At 43.6% G+C, this 17,120-nt stretch overlaps 1 protein-coding gene across 3 annotated transcripts in view; it reads right to left on the reverse strand.

Annotated features, from left to right (window-relative positions):
• Nox5 (NADPH oxidase 5) overlaps positions 1 to 17,120 on the reverse strand; it is a 58,850-nt gene that overhangs the window by 25,383 nt on the left and 16,347 nt on the right. For all 3 annotated transcript variants that reach the window (XM_078049396.1, XM_078049395.1, XM_078049394.1), the window contains 6 exons: positions 7,047 to 7,189; positions 4,720 to 4,914; positions 2,881 to 2,925; positions 2,214 to 2,338; positions 1,846 to 1,930; positions 1,112 to 1,211 (listed from right to left, as the gene is read on the reverse strand). In XM_078049396.1, coding sequence (XP_077905522.1) covers positions 1,112 to 1,211; positions 1,846 to 1,930; positions 2,214 to 2,338; positions 2,881 to 2,925; positions 4,720 to 4,914; positions 7,047 to 7,189 — 693 coding nt within the window. The remainder of the gene's footprint in view (positions 1 to 1,111; positions 1,212 to 1,845; positions 1,931 to 2,213; positions 2,339 to 2,880; positions 2,926 to 4,719; positions 4,915 to 7,046; positions 7,190 to 17,120) is intronic.

Raw genomic sequence — 17,120 nt, forward strand, 5'->3', positions numbered from 1 at the left:
GGAATACTATTCAGCAATAAAAACGAATTCAACGGTTTATGGATACCTGCAACAATGAGGATAATTCCCAAGGTGCTATGATAAGTAGAAGTGGACATTCATATGATTCCATGCATATAAAATCTGAAAAGGCCAGATTGTCGGGATAGAAAGCAAATTGGGGATTGCCAGGGCTAACGGTCAGGGGAGGATGTTGACTGTCAACATAGGATGGGGATGGGAAAACCTTTTGGGTAATGAAAATGTTCCATAATTTGGTTGTAGTGGTGGTAACACACCATATGCATATGTTAAAATGTCATTGTATTTATTGTACAAAAGATTTTTCTAATTTTATTGTATGTAAATGATGCCTCAAAAAACAATCCAAAAAAAACAATTCCATCATGCTTCTTCTTAGAAGCATGATGGAATGTGTATCCATGAGCTCTGCTCTCAGGGGAGCTGAACTAGAAGGTCAAGGTGGGGCCTGGAGATCTAAAATTTAGAAAGTGTCCATTCTAAATTAAAAGACATCATAAAAAAGAGCTGTTATGAAAATAAAGAATATACATTTTTATAAAATGTGAAAAAGAAAAGAAAAACTTGGAAAACATTCTTTAATATGTTTAGAGTAATCTGGACCACTGGATGGAATTATGAGTGATTCCCCTCCCTTTTTTTTTTTTTTGGTACAGGGATCGAACTCAGGGGTGCTTAACCACTGGGCCACATCCCCAGCCCTTTTTTGTATTTTATTTAGAGACAGGGTCTCACTGAGTTGTTTAGGGCCTCGCTAAGTCTCCGAGGCTGGCTTTGAACTTGTGATTCTCCTGCCTCAGGCTCCTGAGCCATTGGGATTACAGGTGTGCACCACTGTGCCTGGCTCATTTTCCTTTTTTTTTTTTTTTTTTTGCTTAAAAAAAAAAAACTTTACAAAATATTAAATTATAGTGGACCTTCCCCATCTTTCATAGAAATGGAACAAACACTTTTTAAAAAAAACACTGAGTTCATATTAAAATGGTTCATCTTATGGTATGTGAACTTTACCTCAATAGATTATTTTTTAAAAAGAGACCTTGACTCCTCAGTCCCTCCCCACAGGCTGCAGGACCTGTCCCTCTCCTACCGTCTTGTGCCTCCTGGGCCTGGTCCATCTCCAGTTTGGTCAGCAGGCTCACGAACCACTCAAAAGACCTCTGGTCTCGGTTGATCCAGATGAAATCCACCTAGAGAGAGGGTCTTTGGCTCAGAGGAGGGTCTCCCTCATTCACAGCGTGCTCACATCTGTGGTCCCCGGGCCCTGAGGACCCCCAGTGTCTACACATGGTCAGAAGGGCAGACAGACACACAGAAGTAAAGAGACTCGCCCAGTTTCCAGAACAGCATGACCAGGACCCAGGTTCCTGACTCCAAAGCTAGAGTTTGTCTTTGTAAGCAGTGTTCTGAGATATCAACTTGGGAAAGACAGCTGTGCACAATTACTGTTTAGTTCCCTGTGCACAATAATGACTTTCCAAAAGTCAAACATGTTTTCATCTCTGAAAACCACCACTGGGTCATGGATGACGGTAAGCATGAGGCTTGGAGCTGGGTCCCTGAAGGTGCTTCTTTTCAGGGCCCAGCAGGCTCTCAGAAGTGACAGGAATGTTGATGGCAGAGGCCTAGACATTTAGGAGGGACCAGGAGAGCTGGCATTTTGGAGGGGAAAAAAAGAGAAAGAACAACTTGGAAGGAACAAGGGGGTCCCAGCAGAGGAGAGGTAGGATACCCCTCCCTGCCTCTGCACAGGAGCACTGGCTCCTGCTCCGGGAGGTGTTGGGGAGAAGGTCCGGAGGTCTGCCTGCGGGAGGTTGCACCCACCTTGTGCAGCTTCATGTCGTGGTCCTGGAGGCCCTCCATCCAGGAGTGCTGGCAGCTGGGGCAAACGTGCTTTCTCTTTTGGTGCCTGAGGGGAAGCAGGAGGAGGGGGTTTTTAATTTGGGGGGTAATGGAGACTTTTCAGGACCCTGGAGAATAGTGTAGAAGGTAGGAAGTAAGGATGGGGAGGTAGAGCCCACCCTATGAGGAAGGGGAGATGAGAAACAAAATAAGGCAGAGGACAAGGAGGAGAGGGAAGAGAAGAGGGGAGGGGGAGAGGTGAAAGGAGGGGTTAGAAAGTGGGAGCATCCAGGGGGGTCTCTGTCAGGACAGGCCCAGGATGTGGGCAGGGCCAAACCCTGTGCACCCACCTGTGCATGATGCTCTGCAGGATGGAGGCAAAGGGGGTGATGCCGATACCTGCCCCAATGAGCACGGCGTGCTCCGAGGCAAAGATCCTGCGGGTGGAGGTTCCATAAGGGCCATCGACGTAGCACTGTCACAGGGGGTGAGAGGAAAGAGGACTGTGGGGAGAGCTGCACTCCCCCGTCTGGAGGAAGGTCCCCAGGGCCTCAGCACCCTTTTATACATAGGCAGTCAATCATCTCCTAGGCTCGAGCCCAGGTCTCAGCGGCTCCTACTCCAGCCCTCTTTCCACAGGCTGAGCTCGCAGCACACTTCTGGAGAAAGCCCTAGAATGTTAGGATGCAGAGCTGGTGACCAACCAGCATCCCTGCTGAGCCCCTGTCACTCCAGGGGGTGTGTTGTGGGTGCCAGGGAGGCAGGGAGAGAGTGCACAGAGCCCCCCCTCCCCCACCATCCCTGATCCTGGAGAAGAAACAGGCAAGACAGGGCACCCGTGGGTTTAAGAACAGGAGGAGGGTTTGGTTAAATAGTCTGGATACCTGGAATTCAGTCCCGGGGATTAGAGGAATGGAGGGATCAAGAACCAAAGTAACCTCCTCACAAAGGCAAAGACGGCATTTCCTCAGAGGAGGAAGGAGGTCTCCATCACAGCCACTTCCTGGAGCCTCTTACCTTGATGTTGCAGAATCGATGGTTCTCAGAGGACATCTCAGAAGCCTGCAGGGAGTAGAGCAGAGAGCTGAGTCTGGGAACCCACAGCGCTGGGCATTACTTAGAAGCTTGCAAGCTCTTGCCAGTCTGAGCAACTGTATTGAAAGGGAATTGCTTTTTCTGTCCAAACCATTTCAGGATCCTGGATCCTTTTTAAGAAGGAATATCAGCAGGGTGCTGGTAAATTGGCTCCTAGTGGGGGGCAGGGGGGATCTCAATCACCAAGAGATTAGCATATGTCCATTTCTGTGGCCTAAGTACCATTGGCCCTCTGTATCCATAGGGTCTACAGAACATAGACTCAGCCCACTGTAGATTGATAATATTTTGGGGGAAATTGTGCCTGTAGTAAACATGTATAGAATTTTTTCTTGTTATTATTCCCTAAACAATATAGAATAACAACTATTAACATATGTAAATGTCCATTTAAAGTATATGGGAAGATGTACGTAGGTTGCAAAATCCACATGATTTTATTTATGGGCTTCAGCAGATTTTAGTAGCCAGGAGGGTCCTGGAACCAATCCCCCTTGGACACTGAGGGACAACTGCACTGCCATCATAGCTCCCAACATATGACCGTGTTTAATAACTAGCTCACAAAACGGAGAATTTAACAATCAACTTGTAGGGTTCAGTGTGAGTCAGCTCCAGAGCAAGGCTGGGGAAGACTCAATCACACCTTTAGCTGCATGTTCTCGTGTCTGAGATGGAATGTTCTTTTCCCTCTGTCTAGAGCCCCTTTGCTCTTCCCTGGCTGTCAAATCCCTGTGCCTTGGTCCATGTCCAGCTCATTTGAAGCCACATCTCCTCTTTGAGGCTTTGCCCTGATGCTTTAAGAAAGAAAGGCACCGAGGGCCTGGGGCTCTGCCCTGGGGCTGGTGCCGGCCCTCTGGGTGGGGTCGGGCTCTGCCTGCAGTGCCTGACTACTCCAGACCCAGCATAGGTAGACGGCCAGACACACATGCAGGTCAACACCCTTGCTTCTAGAAGGTGGAGGAAGCAGAATGCAGCACAGGCTGCAGAAGCCTGTGATACCTCCCTCAGAGGAGTTGAGGCTGAGGGCGTGGAAAGGACTGCCCAGTTCCCAAGAGTTCTACGTAGAGTCTGGGTCTCCTGTGACCCACCCTGTGTCACATTACACCATGCTGCTTCTTCATCTTGGGGTGGGGACTGCTTAGTGTTGGACATAAACTGCTTGTGGGGGTTTAGGAGGTACCTGGGAGAGGGCTGCTCCCCTTTCAATTTTCTCTAATCCTTCTGATGGCAAAGAGAAAGACTTCAATTCTGGCCAACACATCTTTAACAGCTCCTTAAGACTAATTTCTTAGAGACTGCTGATAGACCTCTCCCGGACCCCTCTCTGTTTTCTTTTAACAAAGTGAGAAGGGAGAAGTGAAAGTGAGAGAGGGAGTGTGTACCTGCGGGGAGCAGGCCAGTGCCTCAACAGGCAGAAACATCGAGAAGAATTTAATACCATGTTTTCATTGTTTTTACTTTAGAGTTAGCATGTTTATGGCACACAATACTGATTTTCCATTAAAGATAGCAATCTAAGGAGTCTTTTTAAGCACAATTTAGAGTACTGTGGTGATGTAAGAGAATATTAAGTAGAAAATATTGCTAATGAGGTGTGAATGTGGCAACAGTTACAAGGGTGGAGGCAGATGGTTGGCTGCAGAAACCCCACTTCCTGTGGGTCCTGCCTGAGAGTGGGCTTGCCCTGAAGCCAAGGATGCCAGGCCAAGACCCAGCACCCCTGGGCACACATGTCAGCCTCCACTTCCCTCGCCTTACCAGATCCCCGCCCTGAGAAGAGGCTCCCCACCATGCTGGGGTCCCTTCTTCAGTCTTTATGGGGTCCTGGTCTTTGTCCCCCTGGCACTGTAGTTCCTCGGTCCCGTAGGACATCAGCTCCATAGCGACATTCTTGCTGGAGGACTCAGCATCCTGTGCTGAGGTACAGGAGTGGCTGGGCTGTGGTTGCAAATCCTGTTTTGTTTCAAAACAGAAATTGCTTTAATATTACAGAGTCAATTCCTGTTAGTTGTAAAAACATCACATATTACAGAAATAATTAAACAATAAAATGAAAAAGTACAGGATGACAGCTACCATAAACATTTTCTCTGCTCTTTAGACACTCTTTTCTTTAAAAAAAATTTTTTTTTAGTTGTAGTTGGACACAATACCTTTATTTTATTTATTGTTTTTATGTGGTGCTGAGGATCGAACCCAGGGCCTTGCATGTGCTAGGCAAGTGCTCTATCGCTGAGCCACAACCCTAGCCCCTAGACACTTTTTTCTAACATACACATGTGTATGGGCACACATACCCACACACACACAGACACATGCACACACACACTTATTTTATACCAATGGAGCATCCTGCTTTGCAACCTGTCTTTCCCACTTCTACACTCTGACTAGCTTTCCATACTAACAAGTTGAAATTTCCATAATCTTTCTTAGGCAACTTACTATTCCATTATGAGGGTGATCAGTAATTTCCCTGGCTGCCTTCTGTTGCTGGGCCTTCTGACTCTCTTCATTTTCTCATTATCATGAGCGACCATGCGATGTGGAATAACACATTTCCTGTCATTATCCCTAGACCCTAGTTTACTTCTCTGCATAGCATTTGTTGTTGCCTGACATGTTACATGTGCATTTCATCTGTTCATCGAATGCCTCTGCACCAGAAGGTCAGCAGTGCTGTCTCTTTTGCCTACTGACATATCTCTAGCATCTAGAACAGAACCTGGAGAACAGTAGGTGCTGTGCTCAGTAAATATTTGCTAAAGAAATGAACAGGGCTTTTTGTGCACCTGTCCAATTAGCTTTTTAGCATAAATCTCTAAAAATGGAATTGCTGGGCCAGTGGGTGTGCATATTTAAAATGCTGACACATATGGCCAGACTGCCTGCCAGAAAGACTGTGCCAATTTATTCTGTGGCAGCAGGGTCTGAGGTCCCACGGAAACAACCTGAAGTGTGTCTTCCTGCTGGTTCCCAGTGTGCCATGGCTCATCCGGTTTGCAAGTCAGCTTCTTCCTTCAGGAAGTTTCCTCTGATTACTGGAAGAGAACTTTTCTTTTTTTCTACATTTTCCTCCACATCTCACAGTTTTGCTTTTGGCACCATTCTGGAAGGATCCTTTCCTCTGGCCAGACAGGATTCTACCTGGTGCCCCCACTCCCCCAGCACCCATGTTGAAGGCAGGGCTGGGACCTGCAGGGGCCAGTGAGTCCTCCTTCTTTGACCTTCAGATATATTAACTAGTCTCCAGGCCAAGAGGCAGAGTCTCGTGTTCAGCTATCCTCAGCTTCCTGGTCTATCTTTATTTCTCTGGGAGCCGCACTGATCCATCTGCATTCCTCTCTCTCCCCACCCCCAGTACTAGGGATTGAATCCAGGAGACTCTATTGTTGAGCAACATCCCCAGGTCATTTCATTTTTTATTTTGAGACAGGGTCTTACTATGTTGCCCTGGCTGGCCTTGAACTTGCCTCAGGCTCCCAAGTCCCTGGGATGACAGGCATGTGGGCCACTGTGCCCAGACGCTGTTTCTCCAAACCCTCCCTGGCACTAGCCACCTGGCAGCTTTATGGGCTTCATCAAGGCTCCAGAGGTAACAGTGCTGTTACTGCTGGTGGTGACGATGACCCAGGGGCCCACCTGGGCCATGCTGCCATTTCCCTCAATACTCCATCTGCATTCTTTGGGTCAGTGCTTGATGGGATAAGATGAGAAGGGTGAGCCATGGAGGAAAACTATCTCCATTTCAAAGAAACATAACAGGCTCAGTTAGGTTGACAGACAAGACAAAGACCATGCAATTAGAAAGTACTGTCCAAGAGACTTGGAGGTCAGAATGTTTCTGGTCTCAGTTTCCCCCACTCCTTCCACTGCTCCCCACCCTTTCTAATGCAGGAAATCAGGATGGAAGGATCTGAGGTGGTCAGGCTTCGAAGAGGCTCTGGGACCACACAGTCAGCCATTGCCTAGCCCACTGATGCTGCCGTCCAGACTGTGTGCCCAACAGCTGCTCCTGCTGACCAGGAAGAAAGTGACTTGGTCCCCAGGGTCTGCCTCCATAGAGGGCCCTTGCAGCCACCTACCTGGGGTCTCCTCTGACTCCTTCTCATCCTCAAGCTCCTTGACAGCCTCTTGGAATCACAGCCCACAGGGTCTGACACCTTGAAAGACTCATACAGCCTGTTTGTCCACTGGCCTTGGGACCGGATGTGGAGCTCGATGGTGTCTGAGGGAGAGAGGGAGGTGTCTGTGCTGGCCTCCAGAAGGGAGCAGGGCTTGTCTCACTGGAAGCATGGCCACTGGGCCTCAGTGGTTTGAGTCCCAGTTTGAATGTCCTTCCTCAGGACCAAAGTAGCAACCATAGCACTGGACTTGGATCTTTGACTTCTCTAGTGCAGCCTTTGATCCTTCTTGATGCAGTCAACCCAAGCTCCATGGGGGCTCTGTCCCCTCCAACAGAGGAGGGGTGAGAGTGCCCCTAGCAACTCCCTAAGGGTAGGGCTTCTGCCTCATTCATCAGGTCAGGGACTCGCCAATATGGGGCTCTCCCCACACCGTTACTGTACAAGTAGGTGCTCAGTTCATAGTAGGAGCAACTGCTTTCACTGCAACCGGGCCTGAGGGGTAGCAGGTGCTGACTAAGGTACTCTGTTTAGTGAATGACTATGAATGACTGGTGCTAAGGTGGTATGGGGTGGCATAACCCCTCTGCTGGGGGTGCCAAAATGAACCTACCACTTCAGAGCAACAACACCTGAGAGATCTACTCTGATCTCGCCCTGTTGCTTTTTATATTTTACTTTTTTGAACTATAGACTCTTTTAGCAGTCCTGTGAAGGTAATGGATAGCCTCCTTCTCAAAATAAGGCTTTTAAATACATAAAGTAACATGCATAGAAATTACAGATGAAAACAATTATAACGAGATAGTCACCAAAATCAAAACAATTGTGATTTAAGAACGCATGTGCTCTTAGATCAAACATGACAGGAAATCCCCAGGAACTACTGATCACTGAAGTAATGAGGAGGTAAATGACATCCTGAGGTAGCAGCAACTGTATATGATAGAAAAAAAATCTGGCTTTTATTTTGAAAAAATAAAATACAAGTATTGTTAGTGTGACTGCATATGTAATTGCAGAAGATGCTCCAATTCAATTTAGTGAAAATAAAAACATCTCCTTTTTTCCCAGTCCGAGTTCATGAATAAGCATGTAACCTGGTTTGACTGTATTTTATAGAAGTGGAGAGAGGTGAGGAGTCCCTGAACTTTGGGCCTGCAGCCCTGATCCTGTAGCCCTGCTCCCTTCCCTCTCTGCCGTTTCCTCCCTGACTGTCCCACCCCTGAGGCAGGTCAGCCAGCTCTGCATCAAAGCTGGCCTGCGCACCAGTTCCAGCAGACTCATTGGGCTCCTGCAGGAGGATGAGAATAGACAGGAAGTCCCTTCTCAGGACTCAAGAGATGGGCAGATTCCAGGCTGAGCCCCTGATAAAACCCTTGCAAGAACTGGTCAAGGGACACGGTTGGTAGGAACATGGTGGAGGGAAGGGATTGAGCCGCCCTGTGCCCCTTGCCTCTGCACCTGCAGATCTCACCTAGTCGGAATACTCCATCTCTGAGAGTGTAAGAGGACCTTTATCCAGCTGCTTTCTGCGGAAATCACCAGCGCTGTGACCCCGTAGGGCTCCAGGCCTCAGCGTTCCAGTAGGACGCCTGGTTGGAGCAGGACTCAAAGCTGGAAGTTCTACCCCACACAAGGCTCTGCGAGCACCTTAGCAGAATCACCTGTCAACACATCTGCAGATCACCAAGACTTAGCTCTGCTCCCACACAGGACACTCAGCTGCTGCCCACCACAGCACAACACCATCGCCAGGCTCCCCCCACCTCACCAACACCCAGGCGCTGAAAGCAGACCTCCGCCACCTTGGCTCAACATTCTAGCCATATTAGCTGGGCGCAGTTTCCAGATCGGATCTCCAGGGGCCAAGTACCAGGTTTCCAACCTTCCCCCCTCTCCAGTGGCGGTAACCCAACACAGTAGCTGCCCAACACAGGTGTGCGGTGCAACCAGGGAGCTGCCCCCACGAGCCCTGAGGTGAGAGTTTCCTCAGTTGGGAACTGCTAGGGGAGAGGGAGAGAGGGCTAAAGTCTGGAGCCTAACAGACTAGTAACTGGGAAATCTCCAGGTAAAAGAAGGAGATAGTACCGGTTGCTCAAGTCATATGAGCGGTCCCCAAAAGAGACCCGTGAGGTGCGGTCTCCCTGCAGGGACTGGCGGGTGCCACTCCCCACATCCAGGCAACCTGTGCCAGGACCAGTCTTCCCACCCTGGTTACCTCCACCATCTGGAGGACAGAGACACCAGCTTACAACAGACGACCCCACCTATTGAATGGGGAGAGAAGCAGGGAAAGATACGGATCTCTAAAGCTAGCTACAACCCTGGTTTCTTCCTTTGAGTTTTTTGTTTGTTTGTTTTTTGTCTTCTACCCCTCCGGCCCTTACATCCTTAACATATGTGAAACCAAGAAGTTTACATGAACTAGGTCTTTGAGGACTGAGTCATCTGAATAATATAATATAGAGCTGTTGTATATGCCCTTTTTTTCTTTTCCTTTTTATTTTTTCTTTCCCCCTCCAAATTTTACTGTTTTGACATCCGTATTTCTAAATACATGTGTGTTTGTTTTATGTACTCTACTGTCATCCCACGTACTTTCCTACCCTAAATTACTTCCTGTCTATTCTCTTGCTACTAACCCTCTTCACTAGATTTCTCCTTCACACTTCCTACAACATATTAACTCTAAATCCTCACATCCTACCTCCTCAACAAACCGTCCTACACCCCACCCCCAGTTTATTGTCCACTGTAAGAAACTGTAAACCTTTTTACAAAACTACTGATTGTATTTTAGATAATAATTGAATCTAACATTTCTATACATTGAGACTAAACTGTAAATGTCTTAATAACAACAAATTGTTCAAAGGTGGTATATTGTTGATATTGGGATCTGTTAATATTGTCCTTCCCCAAAAAAGTGAGGTCTTGACACCCTACAAGAGCACTTCAAACCTATAGGATAAAACACAATAACAATCAAGACCCACAGAGCTGGAAAGGAAGACAATGAGCAACATGAAAAGACAAGGGAAGAAAGTGCCCTCAAACAAATGAAGACACCACATCATTAGAATCATTGGCAGCCACAGCAGGAGAAAGGACAGAGAAGGAGTTTAGGATGTACATGGTTAAAATGTTCCGTAAACTCAAGGAAGATATAAGAAAGCAAATACAAGCAGTGAAAGATCATTTCAACAAGGAGCTACATAAACAAATTCAAGAAGCAAAAGATCACCTCAACAGGGAGATAGAGGTTCTAAAAAACAAAAACAAACAAACAAAAAAAAAAAACAGGGCTGGGGTTGTGGCTCAGTGGTAGAGTACTTGCCTAGCATGTACGAGGCACTGGGTTCGATCCTCAGCACCACATAAAGAAAATAAATAACTAAAATAAAGGTATTGTGTCTAACTACAACTAAATATGTATTTAAAAAACCAGAAATTCTTGAAATGAAAGAAATAATAAACCAAATTAAAAGTTCAAATGAAAACGTCACCAACAGAGTAGACCACTTGGAAGACAGGACATCAGACAATGAAGACAATATATATAATCTTGAAAAGGACATTGACCACATGAACAGAACATTCAAGAAATATGGGAGAGCATAAAACGTCCAAATTTAAGAGTTATTGGGATAGAGGAAGGTATAGAGGTCCAAACCAAAGGAATGAACAATCTATTCAAGGACATAATATCAGAAAACTTTCCAAACATGAAGAATGAATTGGAAATCCAAATTCAAGAAGCCTACAGTATGCCAAATGTACAAAATCACAACAGATCCACACCAAAGCACATTATAATGAAAATGCCCAACATACAGAATTAGGAGAGAATTTTAAAAGCCACTAGAGAAAGGAATAAGATTACATATAGGGGAACACCAATTAGGATATTGGCAGATTTTTCATCACAGACCCTGAAAGCTAGAAGACCCTGGAACAACATAAATCAAGCTCTGAAAGAAATCTTGTATCCAGCAAAATTAAGCTTTAGATTTGAAGATGAAATAAAAACCTTCCATGATAAACAAAAGTTAGAAGAATTTATAGCTAGAAAACTGACACTACAAAACATCCTTGGAAAAATACTCCATGAAGAGGAAACAAAAAACAACAATGAAAATCAGCAGAGGAAGGTAGTACCTTAAAGGAAAAACTAATCAAAGAAGAAAATCAAGTTAAGTTAAATAACAAAAATAAACAAATATGGCTGGGAATATAAACCATGTCTCAATAGTAACCCTGAATGTTAATGGCTTAAACTCATCAATCAAAAGACATAGGTTAGCAGATTGAATTAAAAAAAAGAGATCCAACAATATTTTGCCTCCAAGAGATTCATCTGTTAAGAAAAGACATACACAGACTGAAGGTGAAAGATTGGGAAAAATCATACCACTCACATGGACTGCAGAAGCAAGCAGGGGTTTCTATCTTTGTATCAAATAAAGTAGACTTCAAGACAAAGTTAATCAAAAGGGATAAAGACAGACATTACATACTGCTCAAGGGAACTATACACCAATAAGACATAATAATCATAAATATATATGCCCCAAACAATGGTTCAACTATGTTCATCAAACAAATTCTTCTCAAGTTCAAGAGTCAAATTGATCACAACACAATAATCTTGGGTGACTTTAACACACCTCTCTCACCACTGGATAGATCTTTGAAACAAAAGTTGAATAAAGAAACTATAAAACTCAATGATACAATCAATAACTTAGACTTAACTGACATATATAGAATATTTCAACCTGCATCAAGCAGATACACTTTCTTCTCAGCAGCACATGGATCCTTCTCTAAAATAGACCATATACTATGCCACAAAGCAACTCTTAGCAAATACAAAAAAAGTAGAGATACTACCATGTTTTTTATCAGATCATAATGGAGTGAAATTGGAAATCAATGACAATAAAAATTAAAATTAATCCAACACCTGGAGACTAAACAATATGCTACTGAGTGAACAATGGGTTACAAAAGACATCAAAGAGGAGATTTTAAAAATTCTTAGAGGTAAATGAGAACATAGACACAACATATCAAAATCTCTGGGACACTATGAAAGCAGTTCTAAGAGGAAAGTTCATTACATGGAGTTCATTCCGTAAAAGAAGAAAAAGTCAATAAATAAATTACCTCACTTTATATCTCAAAGCCCTAGAAAAAATAGAACAAATCAATAGCAAAAGCAGTAGAAGGCAAGAAATAATTAAAATTAGAGCTGAAATCAATGCAATCAAAACAAAAGAAACAATTGAAAAAAATTGACAAAACAAAAAGTTAGTTCTTTGAAAAAATGAATAAAATTGACAGATCCTTAGCCATGCTAATGAAGAGAAGGAGAGACAAAATCAAATTACCAGCATACGTGATGAAAAAGGTAATATCACAACATATACTACAGAAATACAGAAGATAACTAGAAATTATTCTGAAAACTTATATTCCAATAAAAAGAAGGTATTGAAGGCATCAACAAATTTCTTAAGACATACAACTTGCCCAGATAGAATCAAGAAGAAATACACAATTTAATATCAAGTGATGAAATAGAAGACACCATCAGAAGCTTACCAACCAAGAAAAACCCAGGACCAGATGGATACACAGCTGAGTTCTATAAGACCTTTAAAGAAGAACTAATACCAATACTCTTCCATTTATTTCAGGAATTAGAAAAAAGAGGCAGCACTTCCAAACTCATTCTATGAGGCCAATATTACCCTGATTCCAAAACCAGGCAAAGACATCAAAGAAAGAATACTTTAGACCAAAATCTCTAATGAACATAGGTGCAAAAATTCTCAATAAAATTCTGGCAAATTGAATACAAAAACATATCAAAAAAATTGTGCACCATGATCAAGTGAGATTCATCCCAGGTATGCAAGGTTGGTTCAACATAAGGAAATCAATAAACGTAATTCATCACATCAATAGACTCAAAATAAGAATAATATGATCATGTTAATAAATCCAGAAAAAGCATTTGACAAAATACAGCACTCCTTTATGTTCAAAACACTAGAAAAATTAAGGATAACAGGAACATAGCTCAACATTGTAAAGGCTATCTATGCTAAGCCCTGGGCCAATATCATTCTAAATGGAGAAAAATCGAAGGCATTCCCTCTAAAAACTGGAACAAGACAGGGATACCCTCTTTCACCACTTCTATTTAACATAGTTCTTGAAACACTGGCCAGAGCAATTAGACAGATGAAAGAAATTAAAGGGATATGTATAGGAAAATAAATTAGCATTATTTGCTGACAATATGATTCTAAAACTAGAAGACCCAAAAAGCTCCACCAGAAAACTTCTAGAACTAGTAAATGAATTCAGCAAAGTAGCAGGTTATAAAATCAACACCCATAAATCAAAGGCATTTCTGTATATCAGTGACAAATCCTCTGAGAGGAAAATGAGGAAAACTACCCCATTTACAATAGCCTCAAAAAAAAATAGTTGGGGATCAACTTAATAAATGAGGTGAAAGATCTATATAATGAAAACTACAGAACCCTAAAGGAAGAAATCAAAGAAGACCTTAGAAGATGGAAAGATCTACCTTGCTCTTGGATAGGCAGAATTAATATTATCAAAATGACCATATTAGCAAAAGCACTATACAGATTTAATACAATTCCACTCAAAATCCTAATGGCATTCCTCATAGAGATAGAAAAAGCAATCATGAAATTCATCTGGAAAAATAAGAGGCCCAGGATAGCTAAAACAATCCTTAGCAGGAAGAGTGAAGCAGGTGACATCACTATACCAGACCTTAAACTATACTTCAGAGCAATAGTACCCAAAACAGCATGGTATTGGCACCAAACCAGACTGATAGATCAATAGTACAGAACAGAGGACACAGAGACTAACCCAAAAAATTACAATTATCTTATATCAGACAAAGGCACCAAAAACATACACTGGAGAAAAGATAGCCTCTTCAACAAATGGTGCTGGGAAAACTGGAAATCCATATGCAACAAGATGAAATTAAACCCCTATCTCTCACCATGCACAAAACTCAACTCAAAGTGGATCAAGGACCTAGGAATTAAACCAGAGACTCTGCGTCTAACAGAAGAAAAAGTAGGCTCTAATCTTCATCATGTGGGATTAGGCCCCAACCTCCTTGATAAGACTCCTAAAGCACAAGAATTAAAACCAAGAATCAATGAATGGGATGGACTCAAACTAAAAAGTTTCTTCTCAGCAAAAGACACAATCTGTGAGGTGAATAGAGAGCCTACATCTTGGGAGCAAATTTTTACCCCTCACACATCAGATAGAGCTCTAATCTCTAGGGTATATAAAGAACTCAAAAAGATACACACACACACACACACACACACACACACACAAAACACCAAATAACCCAATCAGTAAATGAGCCAAGGACCTGAACAGACACTTCTCAGAAGAGGATATTCAATCATTCAACAAATATAAGAAAAAAATGTTCATCATCTCTATCAGTTAGAGAAATGCAAATCAAAACTACTCTAAGATACCATTTCACTCCAGTCAGAATAGCATCTATTATGAAGACAAACAACAATAAGTGTTGGCAAGGATGTGGGGGAAAAGGTACACTCATGCATTCTGGTGGGACTGCAAATTGGTGCAGCCAATATGGAAAGCAGTATGGAGATTCCTTGGAAAATTTGGAATGGAACCACCATTTGACTCAGCTATCCCTCTCCTCGGTCTATACCCAAAGGATTTAAAAACAGCATACTACAGGGACACGGCCACATCAATGTTTATAGCAGCACAATTCACAATAGCTAAACTGTGGAACCAACCTAGATGCCCTTCAGTACATGAAATTAAACCCCTATCTCTCAGCATGCACAAAACTCAACTCAAAGAGGATCAAGGATCTAGGAATTAAATCAGAGACTCTCTGTCTAATAGAAGAAAAAGTAAGCTCTAATCCTCATCATGTGGGATTTAAAAAATGGATTTGGGGCTGGGGATGTGGCTCAAGCAGTAGCGCGCTCGCCTGGCATGCATGCACGCTGGGTTCTATCCTCAGCACCATATAAAAAATAAAATAAAGAAGTTGTGTCCACCAAAAACTAAAACATAAATATTCAAAAATTCTTTCTCTCTCTCTCTCTCTTTAAAAAATGGATTAAAAATGTGGCATAAGTACACAATGGAATATTATTCAGCAATAAAAGAGAATAAAATCACGGCATTTGAATGCAGTTGGAGAAGATAATGCTAAGTGAAGTTAGCCAATTAAAAAAAAAACAAATGGCGAATGTTTTCTCTGATATAAGGTGACTGACTCATAGTGGGGTAGGGAGAGGGAGCATGAGAGGAATAGACAAACTCTAGATAGGGCAGAGGGGTGGGAGGGGAAGGGAAGTGGGAGGGGGTTAGCAATGATGGTGGAATGTGATGGACATCATTATCCAAAGTACATGTATGAAGACACGAATTGGTGTGAACATATCATATATACAGAGATATGAAAAATTATGTTCTATATGTGTAATAAGAATTGTGATACATTCTGCTGTCATGTATTTTTTTTTAAAACTGGTCAAAGGACTGGGTTGTGGCTCAGTGGTAGAGCACTTGCCTGATATGTGTGAGGCACTGGGTTCAATTCTCAGCAACACATATAAATTAATTAATAAAATAAAGATTCATTAACACCTAAAAAATTTAAAAAAAAGAACTGGTCAAATACTTGACATGTCCATAAGATAAACATCTTGGTATCCAACCCCAGAATACCATGTGGCCACAAGAGAGAAAAGCTCTACATTCCCCAACATGCAAAGACCTTCAGAACATCCTGCCCATTGAGTGAAAGTGGGCTGCAAAGCTATGGGTGTGTGACCCCAGGTATGCAAAACCGTCTTGAATCTGATGATCTGTGTTGGAATAGAGAGATCTGGAAGCCTGTTCACCAAAGGACTGGCACTGATTTTTCTTTGGAAAAAATTAGTTGAGGGATTTTAATTTTCCTCTCTACATATTTCTCAATTGTCTGAATTTTCTGAGAGTATACACATTTATTTTTAACAAAGCAGAAAAAGAGAAATATGGGAAGAAAATGGCATGTCCTCTCCAACCCCGAGCCTGCCTTTGTCCTGTGGTCACAACCCAGGTGATTCCAGGGTGGAGACTGTGCAGCTCCACGTGGGGAACCTGAGCTGCAGCAACTGAGCCAGAGGCTCTGCTGGCGGGGCTGGGAGGCATCCTGGGAGGCATTAGGAGCTCAAGCTTCTAGTGGTGTGAGTGAGAGAAGCCCTGGTGCTCTTTACCCCTCATTTAGCTAAGCAAGGCTCTGCTGTGACAAGTCACCCAAGATCTTTCCTGGCTGGAGCAGCTGTGCAAGCTACCCTTGCCTGCTGGAGGAACCACCTGTGGTAGGAAGGCTAATTGCTGGCCTGGCCAAGAGAGAAGGGGTCAGGGGCTGGCCCCAAGAACAGCCCAGGACCTGAAGGAAGCATGTGCATGGGTGCGAGACAGAGGACAGCTGGGTAAAAGGAGGACAACTGAGCAGTCCTATGGGTGCTGGGGACTCAGAAAGAAATGGAAATTCAGGGCTAGGGAAGAAGAATGCAAGGGCTTCAGCTGCCTTAGGTCTCTATAATGCTCATGTCCAGGTGGGAGTGTGGAAACCCACTCCCCTTGAAAATGCCTCGTTCTCCTCTGAGCCAGCTATTCCCATGCTTAAGAATCATCTATGGCTCTCAACTGCCTGAATCATCTATCCCAATTCCAACTCTGCAGTCAACGTTTTCCTTGGTCCCATCTTGGCTCTAATTTCCTTTGCGGGCCACATTGCCTCTCTTTCTCTCCCCACCCATCCTTCCTTCTGAAGCCAGAATTAAACAGGCAGTCAGTATAGATAGGTAAATCGAGTCAGGTCTGATCAAGGAGGCCAGACTGTCCCCTGAGGGATTGAAATGTTACTTCCTTCAGAGCCCTTCCTCTGCCCTTATCAAAACCTGCCCCTGC

The sequence above is a fragment of the Ictidomys tridecemlineatus genome, chromosome 5 (genome assembly GCF_052094955.1).
Source record: "Ictidomys tridecemlineatus isolate mIctTri1 chromosome 5, mIctTri1.hap1, whole genome shotgun sequence".
Lineage (NCBI taxonomy): Eukaryota > Metazoa > Chordata > Mammalia > Rodentia > Sciuridae > Ictidomys > Ictidomys tridecemlineatus.